Here is a 19,170-nt window from a genome sequence, read left to right as displayed (position 1 = left end):
CCCCATAAAAATATGTAGGAAGGAGAGATAGTCTACCAAAGGCCTTTCTCTAAAGAGCTCTGCTTCAACACTGCTAGTTGGCAATGTGTGTCTTGTTGAATTTTGTACCTCCTAGGTATTCTATCTAGAAAGCCCAAGAGGAAATGTTATACAAGCAATTTAGAAGGTCCTTTTTATTTTAATTTTAAAAATTTGCACTTGGCATTTTATTTTTAATGTAATTTGAGATTAGGTTGACAACTGAAATCAAGGACAATAAGAAGTCCTTTTTTAGGTATATAGGGAGCAGGAGGAAGACCAAGGGAAATGTGGTGCCCTTGCAGAACGGGATGGGCCAGCTGATAACAGACAGTCAGGAGAAAGTTGAACTCTTTAAGGAACACTTTACATTGGTGTTTCTGCATGCAAATGGTGGTCACCTGCTGGGTCAGATACTGGATATACAGGGGGTGGGGGTGATTTGCCAACCAATGGTCAGTGTTGAACTGCTGAGGGAGCACTTAAAGGGGCTGAATGTTTTCAAGTCTGCAGGACAAGTTGGACTAGACCTGAGAGTGCTGAAGGAACTGCCTGGAGTCATTGCAGGACCATTGGCGAAGGTATTTGAAGACTTGGGAGAAGTCCTGGAAGACTGAAAAAGGGCCAATATGAGGGAGGATCTGGGAAAGTATAGGCTAGTCGGTTTGACTTTGATGCTCGGTAAAATTTGGAAAAAGTTATCAGAAGTCCATTTGTGAGAGATTGGCAGAAGGCATGATGCTGAAGGATAGCCAACATGGTTTCACTGTAGGCAGGTTGTGTCTGACCAACCTTGTCTTCTTCTATGATCAAGTAATCATAATGAATCCACTTAGATGTGGGAGATGTGGTTGATGTCATATACTTGGTTTTTAAAAAGGCCTTCAGTATAGTCTCCCATGATGCTTGTGGCAGGGACAGGGTCCCGCACCTGCCACACTCTCATGGGAAAAGTCCCACAGGTAGGGGAACTTGCCCACCTGGGTTTGGATGTGTGGCACAGCTTTGGCATCTGGAGGAACAAAGCTGCCAGCAATTCCGGGAGTGTGGGAACCTTCGCTCAGGAGAACTGGCCCTGATTGGCACATGGAAAGCAGTGGGCCACTTAAAGGGAGAATGCTGAGGGAAGCTTGGCGTTCCATGTTACCAGGCGAAAAACACTGGAGCCTGCAGGAGGGGAGACCTCTGAAGAAAAATGCCCATAGGCTGGACCCTTGGGAGCTGCTGGAACCAGGACAACCATGAATTAGGATTGTCCTTCCCAGAGAGATAGGTGAACTGGGACAGGTGGGGAGTGACCTGGAGAGGTGTCTCCACAAGAATCTGAGCTGGGATTCTGGGGAAGGAGAGCCTCATGATAAATGGTTGGCATACCCCCAGCCAAGTGAAGGAGAGATAAGGAGACGGAGATAAAGCTAGCCAGCCTACCAGGAAGAGAGGGAAGCAAGAGGGAAACTGAGGCAGCTGGCCTAAGGGGAAGGGTTAATCTACACTGCTGGTGAAGGGAAATGAGCAGAGGCATGGAGTCTATGACAGAGCAAATCTGGGAGGAGTGAGAAGGACTCTGAGGGATTTATTTGTGAATGTTTGTCTCTAAAGTAAGAACCAGGTTGAAAGCGACAGCTAAGAGGTTTTTTTGTTTGTTTTGTGGGTTTAACTCTGTCCTACTGGAGATGAATCCTAAGAAGGGAGCATGAAAAGGAGAAAACCCTTTCCTGGAGATTTGAGTTTATAGTTAAGAAAGAAGCGGTACCAGATTCCCAAAGAGGGGACAATAGGGAAAGCTAGGGTCAAAGCATAGAGACCCACTTGGGAATATCACCAAGGGACCTTGGAGAAAGGATGCATGTTTGATTTGAGGAATGTATTCCTAGATTGATTGAACTGACAAAGACATAAAACCAGCTACTGGGAGCAGAACGTAGACAGAGAGAGACTTGGACAGGCTCTGCTCACCACCCATGGAGCACATCAACCATCCACCTGATAGGATGGGGTAGGGTAATGGGAAGGTTGGAGCCCTGCAGAAGATCTGCAAAGGGATCAGATGGACCATCAAGCCAGAACATTCATCCTCCCAAACATATTTGCCATCAAGGCATGGCAAGCAAGTGTGGCAGCTATATAGTGTGATCCCAGTAAATAGACGTGGTTCTGAAGCGAGAGAATATGACATGCTCACAGCACTTTTATAAAAAAACTGGGGGATTGTAGGCTGGCAGAGTCCACAGTCATGTGGGTTGGGAACTGGCTAAGAGGTCAAACCCAGAGAGAGTTAGTGGACAGGTCTGTATCGTCTTGGTGGGAGGTGGCCAGTGGTGTCCCACAGGATTCAGTTCTTGACCCATGCTGTTCAACATCTTTATCAGTGATTTAGATAAGGATGTGGAAAGCATGATGTCCAAGTTTATGGATGATACTAAGTTGTGGGGAAAAGCAGTCACACTAGGGGATAGAATGTGGATTCAAGTGGACCTGGACAAGCTAGAAAAGTGGGTGGAGTGGAACTGAATGCAATTCAATAAGGATAAATTCAGAGTGCGGAGAAGTAACCAGCAACATGAATAGAGGTTAGCAGGAGATATCCTGGCCAGTGCAATGGCTGAGAGGGACCTCAGGGTTATGACTGATCACAGGATAAACATAAGCTGCCAGTGCAATGCTGTAGTCAACAGAGCTAATAGCATATTGGGACGCATTAGCTGATGCATTGCAAGCAGGGCTAAGGAAGTGATTCTTCCTCTCTACTTGGTGCTAGTGAGACCCCAGCTGAAGTACTGCATCCAGTTCTCGGTGCTGCACTTCAAAAAAGACACAGAGAATCTCGAAAGGGTCCAGAGAAGGCCACAAGAATGATTAGGGGACTGAAGGACAAACTTTATAAGGAAAGACTAAGGGATCTGGGACTGTTCAGCCTGGGGAAGAGAAGACTGAGGGGGACTTGGTGGTTGTCTATATGTATGTAAGGGATGAATATTGGGAGCTGGGGGAAAACAGTTCACTAGGGTGCCCCAAGGGAGGACAAGGAGCTATGGCCATAAACAGTTAGAGCAAGGGTGGGCAAAATACGGCCTGTGGACCAGATCTGGCATGGCACTTTCATCCAGCCTTTGGCGCCCACCAATGAATTGCACCCCATCCAGCCCTGCCACCTATGAGGATGGGAGTGAGGTGCCTACATGTACACATGCCCCAAACATACCCTGTTGCATCTCACTCCCACCCTTGAGGGTGGAAAGGCCCAGCCCGGCCAGCACACACCTTCCAGGTGAGACTGCAGCAGCCCCTGGGGATGTGCTGTTTCTCCGGTGTGCTGCTCACTCCAGGCAACATAGGGAAGCAGTGGGGGCAGGGTGCAGGGCATGGGCATGGAGCACGGGGCTAGGGATGGCAGCAGCATGGAGCCCATGCCTAGGAGGGTGGTGGCAGTGTGGAGCTCAGGTGGGCAGGGTATGAGTGTGGGGACCCCCACACACTCTACCCATGACGCACAGCTCTGGCAAGTGGTGGCAGCGGCAGTGGCAGCAGCAGCAGGTGGGGGCACTCTGGGTGCTGGCCACTGCTGCATATCGCTGTAAGGGGTGCAGCCTCCACTGGACCATCTGTATAGCTGATGCTTCCTTCACTTGCGTGACAAGGACAAGGAGTGGACTGCTTTTCCTGCCAAGCCTGTGCGGCAAGGGAGGGAAGCCCCAGGCATCTTCCCCTGGGGGGAGGGAAAGCAGCTGGCTCCAGCACCTGGGGCTTCCCTTCTGTGCCTGGTGAGTTCAGGGAGCACCAGTGATACAGACTGCCTGGCAGAGGCTGCATCCCTCACCGCAATGTGCAGCGCTGGTCAGAGCTGTACCCTACTATGCAACAGCACCCTGAGTACCCCCACCTGCTACTGCTGCATCAAGGAGGGAGTGTGGGGGGGTCCCCACACCCCACAACACTCCCTCACACCACAACTGCCACACATCCACACCCTGCCCACACAACCCCCGACATACCCTATGCTCCCCACACAGAGCCACGCTCTCCCACAACCCCCACACCCCCACCATACACACACACCCCCACCTCACCACACACACCGTCCATACCCCCCACAATATACAAGACTAAGAATTTATTTTTGAGTTATTGTGAAATCAGAATCTGGAATAGGCTTCCTAAGGAAGAGGTGCAGTCCCCAACCTGGAAGTCTTCAAGAGGAGACTGGATAGACATCTTGCTGGGATCATTTGATCTTAGCAGTATTCCTGTCCAGAGCAGGGGGATTGGACTCAATGATCTTTAGAGGTCCCTTCCAGCCCTTCATTTCTATGATCACTATGATCTGTTTTATTTTTAATCTTCTATGAAATCTATTTCTATGTATGGTTAAAATCATGATTTTCCCTGTAAATATTCTCTCGCACCCACTATTCTAAAAGAATGAATTAGAAATAATACTGTACAATGTGCATTTTAGTTGGATTATTAATTTTATATTTTTGTGTCTCAGACATATTTTTGTATTATATTTATATAGTTGTGTCTCAGACAGAGATTATATTAAAAGATCTGGAACGAATTCTCAGACATGTTGCAGACCCATCTATAACAGCTTGTGACTCATATGTAGATGGAAAGGAAAAAGACATTGGAGAAAAGGTATGAATGATATCTGTTATTTCTTGTAACTAGTAATTGGAAACATTATCCTTTTAGTAAAATTTGTGGTTGTACTTAAGAAATATACTTTTTATGGATTCTATAATATATTTCTGGAAATAAAGTAGATTACCTACTCATCTGTATACTATATATGTAGTAAATAATCTAGAATGTTTCTTGTGTGAGGGTCTCTGTGCATTCCTACTAATAGAATTCAGCACTTCTGATGTGGAGATGCAAAACTATGCAGAAAAATCATGTCTTCTGGGGGATCGATTATCATCTTAATGCTAGAATGATAATAACATTGGCTTAATCTGTATAAAGGAACAAGTGTCCTGTCACACCTTTGTTCATTTGCTGCTACTGTAGATTAGGTTGTATTGGTCAGTCATGTTGGTATCTTCACAGTTATAGAATATCTTCTGCACTGGAAGTCACTTTCAGTTACTTATAATTTCTCTCAAGGTTCATTTAACAGCTATTTCTGCTTACCACAACTTGGTAATGGATAAACCTGTATTCTTTCACCCCATAGTTTTGTATCTACTCCAGCTAATGGCTAATATCCATTATCCTGTAAGAAAATATTTCCTGCCTACAACTAGAATTTTGTTTTCCCGTACTTATTGGTTTATCTTTTGAGTCCCTGGCTCAGATAGCCTTAGAACATTTATCTATCAAAACTGTTCTTAATAGCCAGATATCTAATCAGGAGGGAGTGGTGGTGTCCTCTGGTAATCAGCAGCAAGGGAGGAGGGAGGGCAAGGGTGAGGTGTGCATGGGAAAACATGCAAAATTAAAGGAGCCATGGTGCACTCTACTTCTGCCATGAATTCAGTAGGTCCCTAGTGATTTTAAATAACATCTATTCCTCCTTCAAGAGCTTCTGTGCCTTACCACTAATAGGAGATTGGAAAGCAATTCCATCCTATCAGAGCCGCCCCCCCCCCCTTGCTGCTGATTAGCAGAGGACCCCACCACTTCATCCTGATTATCAGGGAAGCTAAAACCATGGTTTTAAACATGGCACCATTTTGCCTTCCCACCAGTACAGCATTGGCGGGAGGCAAAAACGGCACCATATTTAAAACCGCAGTTTTCACCTTCCCACTGAAGGTGGGGACAAGCTGCAAGTGGGGCCCCTTCACCAAACAATGGGGGTGGGGAAGGGGCGGGCACAGTGGAACCTGCAAGATTTAAGGAGCCATAGTGCACCTCACTTCTGCCATAAATTCAATAGGTCCCTAACAATCACACTCTTTACTTCTCTTCCCTTTGCCTTGGTGTTCTTTGTATTTTTGGTCTAGACCCTGGAAAAGGAACTGAGATAGATATATGGGATTGCATCCCTCAACTATGTCTATGTATAGATATAGATATATATAGATCTGGAGCCACTGATAGTGTAGCCTGAGAATGCTACTGTATCTGCCTGGACAACCCTTTCTATACAGTACTGCAGTTCAGCACCAGAGTCAAAAATCTTATTACTGTGAATGGGGCAACTCTTAAAAAAAACAAAACTATTTAGTTTCTTAGTTACTACTAAATAACTTCTCTTATGGAAAAAAGCATATTTATTAGGGTTGTGCTAAACGGGCCCTATTTGATTCAGATTCAGCCTGAATCAGGGGCAGTGATTCGATCTATTGATTCAGATCACTGTCCCTGATCCAATTTGACCAAATCCGAATCTGAAAATTTGATGCTGATCCAGCGAATCAGCGATTCGGACACAGGCACAGCTTTAAAAGTTTTTTATTACATGCCTTGAGGTAGCAGTGCAGCTCGTGATTGCTGCAGTGCTGGGGCACATGTAGTGTCCCACAGCAGTGTAGGGGGTTCTCCAGCATGCTCAGCAGCGAACCTGGAAGTGGACTGGAAGCACTTTCAGTCCACCTCCGGGTCTGCTGGGGAGCGTTCTGGAGGGTCCCCCCATGCACCCCTGGCTTGGCAATCAACCATAGGGAGACCCCTGGCTGCCCCCCCCCCAGACCCAGGTGGCACCAGTCACCAAGCGGGGGGTTGTTGGGGGGGGGGGCATGCATGCTCCCCAGTAGACCAGGAAGTGGACCAAAAGTGCTTCTGGTCCATTTCTGGGTCTGTCGCTGAGCACGCTGGGGAGCCCCCTGTGTTTCTGTGGGACGATGCATCTGCCCCAGCACTGCAGCGTTCAGAGCCCCTGCCACCTAGAGGTATGTAGGAAAAACATTTAAAGCTGTATCCTATGACTGATTCGCTGAATCTGTCCGAATCTCTCAGAATCAATTCAGAGAGATTAAAGGGTTCTCTGATTTGATTTGGATTCAGAGATTCAGCCACCAAATCAGGCCAAATCTCTGCCAAATCAAACCAGGGACCAAAGCTTCACACAGCCCTAATATTATTACTAACCAGTTTCATTATAACCTACCTTTTTAAGTCAAAGATATTTGAATATTATTTATAGCTAAAATCAGTCTTGGAGATGCATCCATTGATGTACACTTAGTGGTGGTACTGTAGATACCAGGATACAAAGAAACAAGTAGATCTTATTTGAAATATTCCTCTACCTATACTTCAGTTTTAGGTATTGCATACCCAACTGTGGGATTTTTGTCCTGTGGGGCCAGGCAAACTCTCAGGTTCTCAGAATTGTGCTGTTAGATGGGAGGGTATGACACAATTGAGTGCGCACGCACACACGCGCGCACACACACACACACACAAATCAATTAGGTGCATACACACACACTAGGTGCATACATCCTCACCAGGCGCGCGTGTGTGCGCACGCGCGCACACACACACACGCACACACTACCAACTCGGGCACACCCACATTCAAAATTACCAGCCTAGGCATATACACACCTATCATTATTTCAAGCACATATACACTACACATACCAAAAGTTAGACAAAATCAGTTACCAATACCCACACACCCAATACACATATACATATTACTAATTCGTATATCATGCACATGATGACACACACATATATATGTATAGTCACCAGTTTACACACATACAACCCACCTACACATGGACACAGGTGAGTTCCTAACTTGGGTGGTACGGTGTGTGTGTGTGTGTGTGTGTGTGTGTTTGGGGTACTTGGGATACCTGGGGGACGGTTAAGGTGAGAGAGTGAAAGTGTAGGGAGTGAAAGTAGCTGGGACTTGGATTAGAACTGGTAGACTAGAGAGAAGTTGAGCTGAGGAACTGAGGTTTGGGGTTACTTTAGGTTAATGTGCCCCGGAGTTACTCAATCACCTGGTGCCAGGGTGGAAGCAAGGGAAAAAGCCCGGTGGCAAGGAGGAAACAGCCAGGAAAAAGAGAGGCAGAAAACTGGGAGATAGCTGGGAAATCAAGGAGGAGGCTCAGGAGGTCAGTAAGACAAAAATCCAACTTGGGGTTTCAAAATAACACGTTCATTAAACAGACAAGACACTACGCAGTCCCACGAAGTTATTGGTTCCTACAAACGCACACAAACAAGCACTCACACACACACACACACACACACACACACACACACAATGGTAGCAGGAGAGAAAAAGGCTTGGTGGAGGGATTGAAGTCAAGGTGTGTAGGGATAAAGTCCAGGTTCTTTGCTTGGGGAAGGAAGGTGGGTGATAGCTACCTGTCCTGGGCTGAGAGTTGATCATTGATGGCCAGTCGGGGTCTTATCCAGCAAGGTGTTGTCCAGAGGGGGTCACTGGCAGGACTTCTGGGTGGATAGGTGGTGTGGCATGGTGCTGGTCCTGTTGGAGAAGGCATCCCGCTGGGTCTGTCTTCTCACCCCTTTTTATAGGGGCAGACCTTCTATGACCCTAGTGGGAGGGGCATGCCCAGGCAAGGGTCAGCCCTGGTGTACTGAGCATGTGCACTCCAGGCGAGGATGTGCAGTTCCAGGTGTCTGTGTTGCAATAGTGGGTTGGCTGGTTTCTGTAGGGTCTTTGTCTTTCAAATGTTGGGTTTCTGTTCCATCCCTGAGTCAGTGGAAGGCAATGGTCCTGTTGTTGTGCTGACGGTCCACTCATTCAGTTGATTATTCAGTAGAGGCCTGCTACCATTGTATCTCAAGCACCCTCATTCATCCCTATTCATTCAGGAACCAATTTACATGAGACTGGTTAGACATGAGTCATAGGTTTCATCCGGGCAGAGGACACAAGATGGAGGCTTGACGTACAAAATGGAAACTTGACATAACTTGACATTACTTATGCTAACCTAAACGTGTAGGCCTAAATCATATAGTATGAATAGAAAAAACAGTAAAATCAGTAAAACACTATAAACATAATAATTATACAATATAAAACAGTGAATCAAAGAAGGAGAGAGAAAAAAAACTTGCTACAAAAATGCTAAAGCTTATCCTATGTCTTAACTTACTCATACTTATCTATAGGGAACAGAGAGGGAGAGAAAAAGTCAGAAATAGCTGGGGAAGGGAGGGAATGTATTTAAAAAAAAAAAAAAAGAAAAGAAAAGAAAGAAAAACTGGGGGTTTTGCTACAGGATAGTCTGTAGAGGTCCAAACTTACCCTGCCTGCATAGCATCAACCAACATTTAATTCAGTATTTATGTTATACTCATGCTATCATTATTTTTACTCAGGTCTGCTTTAGTTCAAGATTTTCTAGTTTTCCTTTACCCAGGTAACCAAAATATTCAACCATAACAGATATATTACTAACATGGACCAGCAACTTCAACATCAACAGCTACTTGGCTGGTTATACCATAGTATTATTTTCCAGGAATGTGTTTGCTGAATACTTTATTAACATCCAGGTCTACCTATTCTCCAGTAAATCTAATTTTGTTTTCTAGTTAAATAATGGAAGAGAAATCTAAAAGAAAAAATTGCAAATAGCTAGAGAAATAAATAGCGTGGACTTAAGAAGTAAAACCAAACTTGATACTTTTTAATCAAATTACAAATCATTGGTAAATATCTGGATTTAGTTGAAATGTGACATTGTTCCTCAATAAATCTTACTTGAAAAATTAATCCAAATTGGATTGGACATGAGCTTTCTCACATGGATTAAAAACTCGCTTAGGGACTGTAAATTAAGATTAATGATAAATGGCATAGGCTCCACAAGCTGTGGGCTGCTAAAATATGATGATATCAGAGACAAATAAGAATGGTGATCTCATGACAAACTATTACAATTATTGATTTTTTTTTTCTTTTAGTAGATGCAGGTTTAACCATGAGTAACACAGGTGAAACAAATGTAATGTTTGAGATGAATAAATATCTTTGGAAACATCCCACTTCCAAGTGGGTTCTTACTTTTGTGCCTCTGCATCAAACCCATGACCAAGAGGGAATTCATCTATCTCAAATGCTTACAACTCTTAGGAATTCATAAGGGGAGGGCCTTCACAGCTTCTTATTCATTTTAGGACAATTCATTTCTGATTGTTTTGGAAAAGGAATTTCCTTTATTTCTAGAGCATTGTCTCATTGCAACACATTTAAAATATAAGTCTCATAGGGCACCAGTACACATGATGGAGCTCTGCTCTGATGTGCTAATTAGCACATGTCAGAGCAGACTCAATTAAACAAGTCTGCTGTGAGTCTGTAGGAGCATGCTAATAGGCCTGTGCAAAGCAGCTAGTATTTGCTTCTGATTCGGCCGATTCGGGGGACAGTTATTCGAATCACTGTCCCAAATTGATTCAGCCAAATCTGATTTGGAGATTCAGCCGCTGCTGAATCAGCCAAATCTCCAAATCAAACAGGCCCCATCCCCAGCTCACTCTCCCAGCCCTGTCAATGGCTGCCCTACCCAGTCCCAGTGTCCTGGCACTTAAAAACCAAACCAAACAAAACAAAACAAAACAAAAAAAGCCCCATGCTTATCAGCTCGTGCCAGGCAGAGGGACGATCCCCACTCCCCTCACTTCCCCACACCTCATGGGGGGAGGCTCTGCTGCGAGCCCTCAGAGGCCCTGATGGCTGCTGTATCAGCCAGTGAATGCAGGGCTTTTTTTTAAGTGCCAGGACACTGGGGCTGGGCAGGGCAACCATTAATGGGGCTGGGAGAGTGGGGTAGCAGGCAGGGGTCCCCTCGTGGTCCCATCCTTTTCCCCCTACCCCTGCCTCCTACTTACCGGCATGGAGCCCGGGTCCAGCTCCCTGCGGCAGTGAGTGGGGGCTGCCTGAATCTCCAAATCTGCAAATCTTTTCTGAATCTATTTGGAGGCTTCAAATTGATTCAGACCTTTTTATTGGTCTCCTGATTCGATTCAGATTCAGAGATTTGGCCGCCAAATGAGAGTGAAACTCCTCCAAATCAAATCAGCAACCGAAGCTTCACACAGCCCTACACGCTAATACTCCAACAGCTTCCATGTCATGTGTAATCGGTGTCCCCGTATTTCAAAATGGTGGTGGGGGCACTTTAACTAAAGCTCGTCAAATAAACTTGAGTTAAAATGTGCCCACTGACATTCTGAAGCATGAGATGCTGACTACACATGACACTGCGGGCACTTTAATTAGAGGAGCTCTCAGAGCTGCTCTAATTAAAGCCCCCTCCCACCCCACCTCGGAGCACGTGTAGAGATGCACATATATCCAGCATTTTTTTTACTGTTAGTATGCTACATACTTGTCTCTCTCATTAGAAAAAAGCAGTGTTTTGGAAGATGCTTTATTGTCAAACTCTTCAGAGAAATAGTTCCTTGAATTACAAACACTTGAGCTTTATCTTTGTGCTTATTTCTTTCCTAGCTTTTGGAACATACGTAGTTCATTTGGTCACTGCATCTAGTGGTGTACCTTCTACATACTTCTCCCTAGACCTATATCCTAGTAAAACAGAAGGATTTAATTTGGTCTATTTTGGGGTCATTTGCATCTTGTTTATAATATTAAAGCTGCTGTCGTGAAGCCCTGTGCCTTTACTATTTGTAGGCTTTCCCAACCCTTTAGGTCCCTTTGCAGAATTTTGTTTTCTGATGATTTTTCAGGATATATTTTTGGCTTCTCCTTGCTTCCAGGGTTCTTTATGCATTTTACATTAAACAGCCACTATGTAATTAATAAACAAATAATAAATAAATAAATAAACAAACAAAAACAACCACCCCTCCTCCCTCAAAACAATCCCATCTCCAGAAACACACACACAAAGTCCTGGTGAGATAGTTTGGAGCCCAGAATTTCACCCCCAAGGGAAGTACCTTAGCCACTATACTACAGACTCATGCTGCTTCTTGCTTGCTCTTCTTCTGGCTTCAGGACCTTGTATTTCTTTCTTCACAGCATTAAAGCTTCAACAGGATGGATGGAAAGTGCCCTTATCCCTACCTAGCTTATATCCTGATAGCTTGATAGAGCAGTCTCCTGAAGGACTTAGTTTACACAATGCTTCTTTTCACTGCCTTTCTTAGATTCTTATTTTTAAATCATATTGAATGTCCCATTTTTCTTTCTGAAGTGATAGGAAGAGCACAAAAGTTTCTGATCTATCTTCTCTGAGCCATGTTGAGGCCTCTCTTCAGGATCATTTCTAATTTTGGCTCAACTAAACTATCTATGGTCAGCTACAAATATTGATACCTCCCTACTCACCCACTTCAATATTGATACCCACTTTAAATATTGATACCTCCCTACTCAGCCAAGATTATTATTGGTGATTGTTGCAGGGCACTAACGTGTGCCTGCTCCTTTAAGGGCAGAAGCTGCCTAGAGAGAAGGCCCTATGAGTCAGACAGAATCCCCACAGGTGCAGGTTGCTGTGACAGCAGGCTGATGAGGGAACTAGCTGGTACCTGCAACTGGTCAGCTGACCAAAAGAAGGCAGGGCCCTGGGCACATATAAGCCCCAGGGCTGAGACTGAAGGTAGTTAGCACTCTGGCAGCAACCAGGGAGAAGAGCTCTTGCAGGAGCTCTATTCAGAGATGCTTGTTTGCCATTCTGCTGCTGGTAAGAGTGAGGGACTCTAGGAACTCCTGAAGTATCTGAGGCTAGGGGGCACACATTGTTGAGGGAGAAGCTTGCCCCTTAAAGCGGCAGAGTGACCTCCAATGTTGTTGTTGTTATGTTGTAGCCCAAGGGCTTGTATTTATGTTGTTAGTTGTTTCAGCTGGTGGACCGGGCTGAGGCTATTGGGGAGGAGGAGCCCTTATTGGGGCACACTATGGTGTAGAGCCCAGCAGCAGTGAGGGCATGCAGACAGGGCTGCTGAGAGCTCAGCATCAAGGGGCTCATAGACAGGGGCGCAGAGAGCCCAACCCCAGTGAGGGTACGTAGACAGGGGCCAAGGGCCCAGTGACGACAGAAGGCCAAGCTAGATTAAGGCCCCAGAGGGACAACATTTGAATACCACCTGCGAGGCATGGAGCATGGTAAAGGGGTGGTTTTGGAGCCACGCATCTAGCCCATAAGGCTTGGGGTGTCCTGCCTTATGTAGAGCAGGACCCAGAAAGGGGTCTAAGAACGTAGACCAGGGGCAGGCAATTATTTCGGGTGGAGGGCCTCTTACCCACTTTTGGCAAGCTGTCAAGGACCGCCTGGGTAGCCCCGCCCCCTTACAGGTGCTCAGCCCCTTGGTCACCATCTTGGGACCAATATCCCAATGTCTTGGGGCCAATGTCTCAGGGTCAGCTCCAGTGGGGCCCAGAGCAGGATGCAGGCTGGCAAGGATCTGTGGAGCTAGGTTGGGCTGCACCAGCAGTGAGAGAGGAGAGCTGGCCTGGCTCCATAGAGCCCCTGCCGACCGAGACCCTGTACTCCTGCTGCCCTGCTCTGGGCCCCGCTGGCACTGTACCTGGGACACTGGTGTGGGCCCTGTGTACCTACTCACTCCCAGTGCCCCCTCAGCCCCGTGGTACAGGTAGGGGGCAGTGTGAAGCCCCGACCCCCCTGCTCTGTGGCAGGGAAGGAGCTGGTGCTGTGTGGGGAAAAGTGGTCCCTCCCCCGCCCTGTGGCTGGCACTCCTTGCTGCAGCCACTTGCAGCGCACGCAGGGCTGTCCTGAGCAGGCACAGGCAGCCCCAGGCAGGCTGCAGAGTGGGGTGCTGGCCACGGGGTGGGCGAGGGGCCGCTTCTCCTGTCCTCAGCACCAGCTTGTAACCCGCCCCCACTGCCAGCCTGGGCTCCACACCAGCTCCTGGCTCACCCGTTGGGGCTACGCACGGTGGCAGCAGCTGTAACCTCCCCCACTTGCCACGCCAGGCAGTGTTTGCCACTGCTGCCTCTGGGCTGCCCAGCGCACAAGCTCCAGGTGGGCATCTGCAGCAAACGCTACTTAGCACAGCAAGTGGGTGGGGGCGGAGCTGCAGCTGCTCCCACCGTGTGCAGCCCTGACAGGCGAGCCTAGAGCCGGCGTGGGTCCCAGGCTGGCAGCAGGGGCAGGTTACAAGCTGGTGCTGAGCATGGGAAAAGCAGCCCCTACCCCAGTGCATGGCCAGTGCCCCATGCTGTAGCCGCTCGCAGCCCACGTGGTGACAGGAACCAAAGACAGATAGATAAATATTAATTTTTCTAAATTTTTTAGAGGCCCCGCTGGCCAGAGAGGATGGCCTCATGGGCTGGATCTTGCCCATGGGCCGTATTTTGTCCACCCCTGACATAGACAGTTTAGTGGGGTCCACCAGGACCATGACAGCGTAGCAACTTGAGGGTAGCCTCCCATCTACTATCTATTATCTTAACCATCAAGATGTAGCAGGAAAGATTAGAAGGTGTCCATAGGGCAAAGCTGGTACGGTCACAGGGCCCTAGGGGCATCACGGCCGTCTCTAGGGACCCTACCCCATGACAGTGATTTAATCCTATCTTTGTTTTTTTTTTCTAGCTAGGTTTAATACATGGTGATATTTGCCTTTAATTCCACAACTACTTAGCTTTTTTTTAGTGGACTTCTAATGCACGTCTTTGTTGAAGACTTCTGGAATTCTAAAAGATATCTGGTGGTACTCTTTTTATTGACACAGTCTAAAATTCTAATAGGTGAATGAAATACATTACATCCCTTTGCATAAACCAAACTAGCTGGGCCCTCTCATACCATGATATTTTGGATGAGTTCTTGATCTGTTTTTAATTGTTATTTCAACCAGCTTACCATAAATTTGCTACTCTGTAGTTCTCTAGAACTTTTTTTTTTAGCAGCCAAACTCTTATATATTTAAACAGTTTAAAAATATTTGGAGGTATGCCTGGCAACTTACTGCATTTTACATTTTCAGTTTGGTTCAGTACCTGTTTTAACGTTTTATTCCCTGAGAATACCTCATTATAGGTACCAGAAAAGAGCATGTTTTGAGGCAGATCTCACACCAGTGTTATTGGTAGTGAAACCTGATGGAAAATAATGCCGCTTCTCAACAATTGTTCCTTTAAAGCATGCTATTGTTTTTTTCAGGTTTTCTAATTCTGAGAAATTTTATGTTGTTGTTTTGTTTTTACTTCTTTAGCTGTTTGCTCTTCAAAATCCATTTTTGTCCCTGATTTTCTTATTGCCCAATGTAATTTGTGAGACTGATTTATTAATTAGATTTCCAAATTTTGAAGGTTTCGTTTTGGCCATGTAAATTTGCCTTGTTAATCATATTGATTGGCTCATTGTTGACTTTTTTTTCTTTTTGTTCAATTCCTTTTGTTTTGAGACTTTGTTATTGGTTGTTTTATTTAAGCAGATACATCTAATTATTTTCTGTGCTACATATATGAGTTTGGGTTTTTTTACTTTTTTGACTAGTCTTGGACATCTTACTGCTAAAGTTTAGTGTCATTTTTGTAGGTACTCTGCTAAATATAATTATACGGTAGTCAGTATATCAATTTAGCTACATAGTTTCTTAAATAAACTTTGTTCTATTACTTAAGGCTAAGACTGGAGTGGCCTTTCCTCTTGTGTGGAACAGTGTGAGATATTCCAAGAAACAGTCACTTAATGTTGAGAGGGTGCTTCTTTAAACTTTTTGCATTGTGCCATTTGACCAATGGTTGTTTTGTGGTTGTATGAAGCCCCTCATACAGTTTTACATCACTGCAGCTCTGTATTTGCATCCATACAGATTTAACTGTGCCGTCTTCTAATCTTCAGCTTTTACATTGCTAAATCCTGCAGAATCTTTTATATGAAGGGCTGCTTCTTCAGCTCTTTTGCCGTGTCTTAATTTCAGACAACATAATTTGGTGTGCAGAGCCTTGGCACACACACAAATAACTGGACTCTTGATCAGTTGCACTCATTTGCACATTATTGACACTATCGGCAGGACCCTTTTATTCAGACTTTGAAGTTCTCTGGGCCACCTGTAGGAAGATTTACTAAAGAGGACTGGAGGGCTTTTAAGTATTCTCCAAAACCTGATGATTTTTGGTGAACCTGTTGCAGATTTTATGTCCCAGGCATGCTTGGTCCTTGCTCAAACAAACAACACAGTAATTTTGTATATATGTCAGTAATGGACAGTCTCAAGACAGTTGATGCAGTTTTGAATCTGCTCCATCAAACAAGAGAAAAGACAGACACAATACATTTCCTATTAGCCCAGCATGCTTTGGTGAAAAATACCAACCAAATAAATTGCTTCCTACATAAATGTTCTTATCTTTTCAGTTTTCCCTGGAAGGCCTCCTCTTACTGTTTTATTACATTTGTATTCAAGTAGGTATTTGGTAAAACCATTGGAGCTAAAGTATAAGTGACTTTAGATGCTTGCAGGTGAGTTGGGCAGCCATTTATATCCTGCAAATGGAATTAGCTATTTGTCAAATCTCATTGACTTCAATTAAAGGCACTACTTGAGATGACTTAAATGTGCTTGCTATTTCAGACAGAAACAAGCTGGTCTCAACTTTTTTTTTACCTTATTAATGCAGGTTGCCTTACTCAGAGCTACTCTTGGCCTCTGCTTAGCTGTTTGTACCTTAATAAAGCTTGCTACACTGTTATCCTGAGTACCTTGCTCTAATAGCAGTTTTGAAATGGGGCTACTAAAACTACCACATAGACTGGGGCTGAGATAGGCTACACCAGTGGTACTCAACCTTCTGGGGCTGCAGGGTGGATCAGACCCTCTGCATCAGAATCAGGCTGTGCAATGCCTCTTTTGGCCCTATGCCCCCAGTCAGCACTGTGCTGCCAGACTGGGTCCCAAACTATCTCCATTCACCTCCCTGTGGCCCATGCTGCTGAATTGGGTCCTGCAATGCTTTTCTTGGTCCCTTGCTACCACCTTGAAGTCTCATGCTGTAGGCTAAGGCTCTGCACTGCCTCCAACCAGCCCCTATGTGCCCAGGTCAGGCCCCAGGCATGCCAGTCCAGCATGCTATCTGGCTTGGGGGTTCCCTATAGGTCCCAACATTTGGCAGAAGGAGAGTGGCAGTTAGTGCCATTACTACCCTGCTGCCAAATTTTGGGATTTTTGGGGACTCCAGTCAGCCAGGGGACATGGCTCTGTGAACTGAATCTGGCCTGTGAGCCAGGGGTTGAGCAGCTGTGGGCTACACAGATTAACTGCCCACCCCACATCAAAGTTAATTTTCTGTATGCCCAATGAGCCCACTATATACAGCTTAGACTGGACATCATATTTTCTCAAATCCAAGATAAGGTTTTTTTCCACCAGTCAGGATGGGGAGTGAGGGGGGAGGGGAAGGGAAGCCATGTCTTAGATATAAATACCAGCCTGGGGCTGACAGCTACAGCTTTGGCCCCCAGCCCTGGGTTGAAGCTGGACTTGAGACACCACTTGTCCCAGGCTGGAATGATTTGTTTGGGAAGGGGGGGGGGGCACACAGCCAGGAGAAGTGCAGGAGAGAGTGGGGGGAGCCTTCAACCTGCCTTCCTACCCCTTGCCTTCCCCCTCCCCGCTTACGTTCTGCTCTGGCTCTGGTCCTAGCCCTGACCCTGCCCAGCCAGGAGCTTCCATTTCTCCCAGGTTGGGCTGGACTGTGGCTAGGCTGGAGCCACACCAATGATGAGTGTCCTAATTCAGAGTGCAGCTGATATGGTGGGGAGGTATTTGTGGGGGGCAAGCTTGGGCAGTGTGTGGGGGTCAGGCTGCAGGAGGGAGCAGGGGGTAGAGGAGGTGGGGGTTATTGGCCTGTGCTAGGGGTGTATTCTTCTGACTGCCCCAGAGGAGCAGAGCTTCACCAGAAGGTAAGGGGGGCAGGCTTCAGCAGGGGGAAGCAGGTAGGGGAGGCAGAGACTGGTGGGATAGGCATAGCTATCGGGGATTAGTGGGCAGGAGGTGGGGGGTTAGGCAGTGGGTGCAGGCAGTACAGAAAAGCAGGTGATGGGGGACAGGCGTCTGGCCCCTCACCCCCCACTGCTGCTTTCCCTGCCATAGCAACAGGACAGTATGGGGCGGGGAGGGGACACGGTGGAATTTAAGATGACGTTCCGCTAATTAGGTTCTATATATGGAAAATTATAACAAATTTATAATTTTCCATGTATAGATTCAATTAGTAGGGTGGGAGGTCCTACATGCAAAGTTCTTCTGGATTCAGATAAATATAGTATAGGTTTTCCAGTAAGTAATTCTGTATATTTCAGTTAATAGCATAATTTATAGAAGTGATGTAATATATCACATTCAAACTGGATTTTTTATAACATTAAGGAAAAGGAGAGAGATATGCATATATCAGGCCACAACCAAGTTATTTGAAAATGTGTGCATATTCAACAAAGTAAGAATGATTGCTTAAAATTTGTTTAGAAAATAAACAGAAATGTCTTCCAGTGAAACTGGAATGGAACAGCACAAGACTTCAGTACCTCCTATGTACTATTCTGTCATCTACTATTCTGACACTGTTCTCTAAAACATTAAAATATAAAGTGAATAATTATCAAGTGTTTTATTTATTGACCTTCAGCAGCATATAGCATTCTGTTCACTTTTATGAGCATGTTACCTTCCTCAGTCAGTTGCTTCCTTGTTCATCCACATTTCTGAATCTCTCACTCAAGAATGTTTGATCTCAGTTATTCTGCTACAGTGATATTAGTCTGTGTTATTCAGAAGCCCCCTTCCAGTCTAATGTTTCTATGTTACGTACAAGAAATTTGTACACTTTTAGCCTACCAATCTAAAATGTTAAAAATAAAAAAGCATAAGTGTGTAGAAGTATTAAAACATTTTTATTTAATCTGTTTTTCTGAGTCTATTACTACTAGAAATAGAGCCCATTTTGCTAAAATACACATTTCGTCTGCTAATCTTGAATCCATTTGTTGGAGGTATAAACAAAGAAGATACCTGTTTCCTTTAACTTCGGTTGAACAATCCTAAAAAAGCACTGGCTTAAAGATTATATAATTAATGAATATTCAGATTGTTTGCAGGACCACTCATCTAATGCCATATTTACCGGTATACCATATGCAGTCTTTCCATCCAAAATGAATTCTCCAAAATTGAGGTCATTATCATAAATGATAAACCTCATTTTTTTTCTTTACTGGAGAAGAAACAGGGCGGAATAGAGCAAGCAGACGCTATCACTCATGACAG

The 19,170-nt window shown here is 45.4% G+C and overlaps 1 protein-coding gene across 8 annotated transcripts in view; it reads left to right on the top strand.

Annotated features, from left to right (window-relative positions):
* The window catches only part of ZCWPW2 (zinc finger CW-type and PWWP domain containing 2), a 147,250-nt gene that overhangs the window by 111,533 nt on the left and 16,547 nt on the right, over window positions 1–19,170 (top strand). For 5 of the 8 annotated variants that reach the window (XM_059728839.1, XM_019498023.2, XM_059728837.1 and 2 more), the window contains 2 exons: window positions 525–599; window positions 4,535–4,656. In XM_059728839.1, coding sequence (XP_059584822.1) covers window positions 525–599; window positions 4,535–4,656 — 197 coding nt within the window. The remainder of the gene's footprint in view (window positions 1–524; window positions 600–4,534; window positions 4,657–19,170) is intronic. The other 3 variants (XM_059728838.1, XM_059728840.1, XM_059728836.1) reach the window with 1 other exon arrangement.

Source organism: Alligator mississippiensis, chromosome 5, assembly GCF_030867095.1.
Source record: "Alligator mississippiensis isolate rAllMis1 chromosome 5, rAllMis1, whole genome shotgun sequence".
NCBI lineage: Eukaryota > Metazoa > Chordata > Crocodylia > Alligatoridae > Alligator > Alligator mississippiensis.
This window is presented reverse-complemented; position numbering and strand designations above follow the sequence as displayed.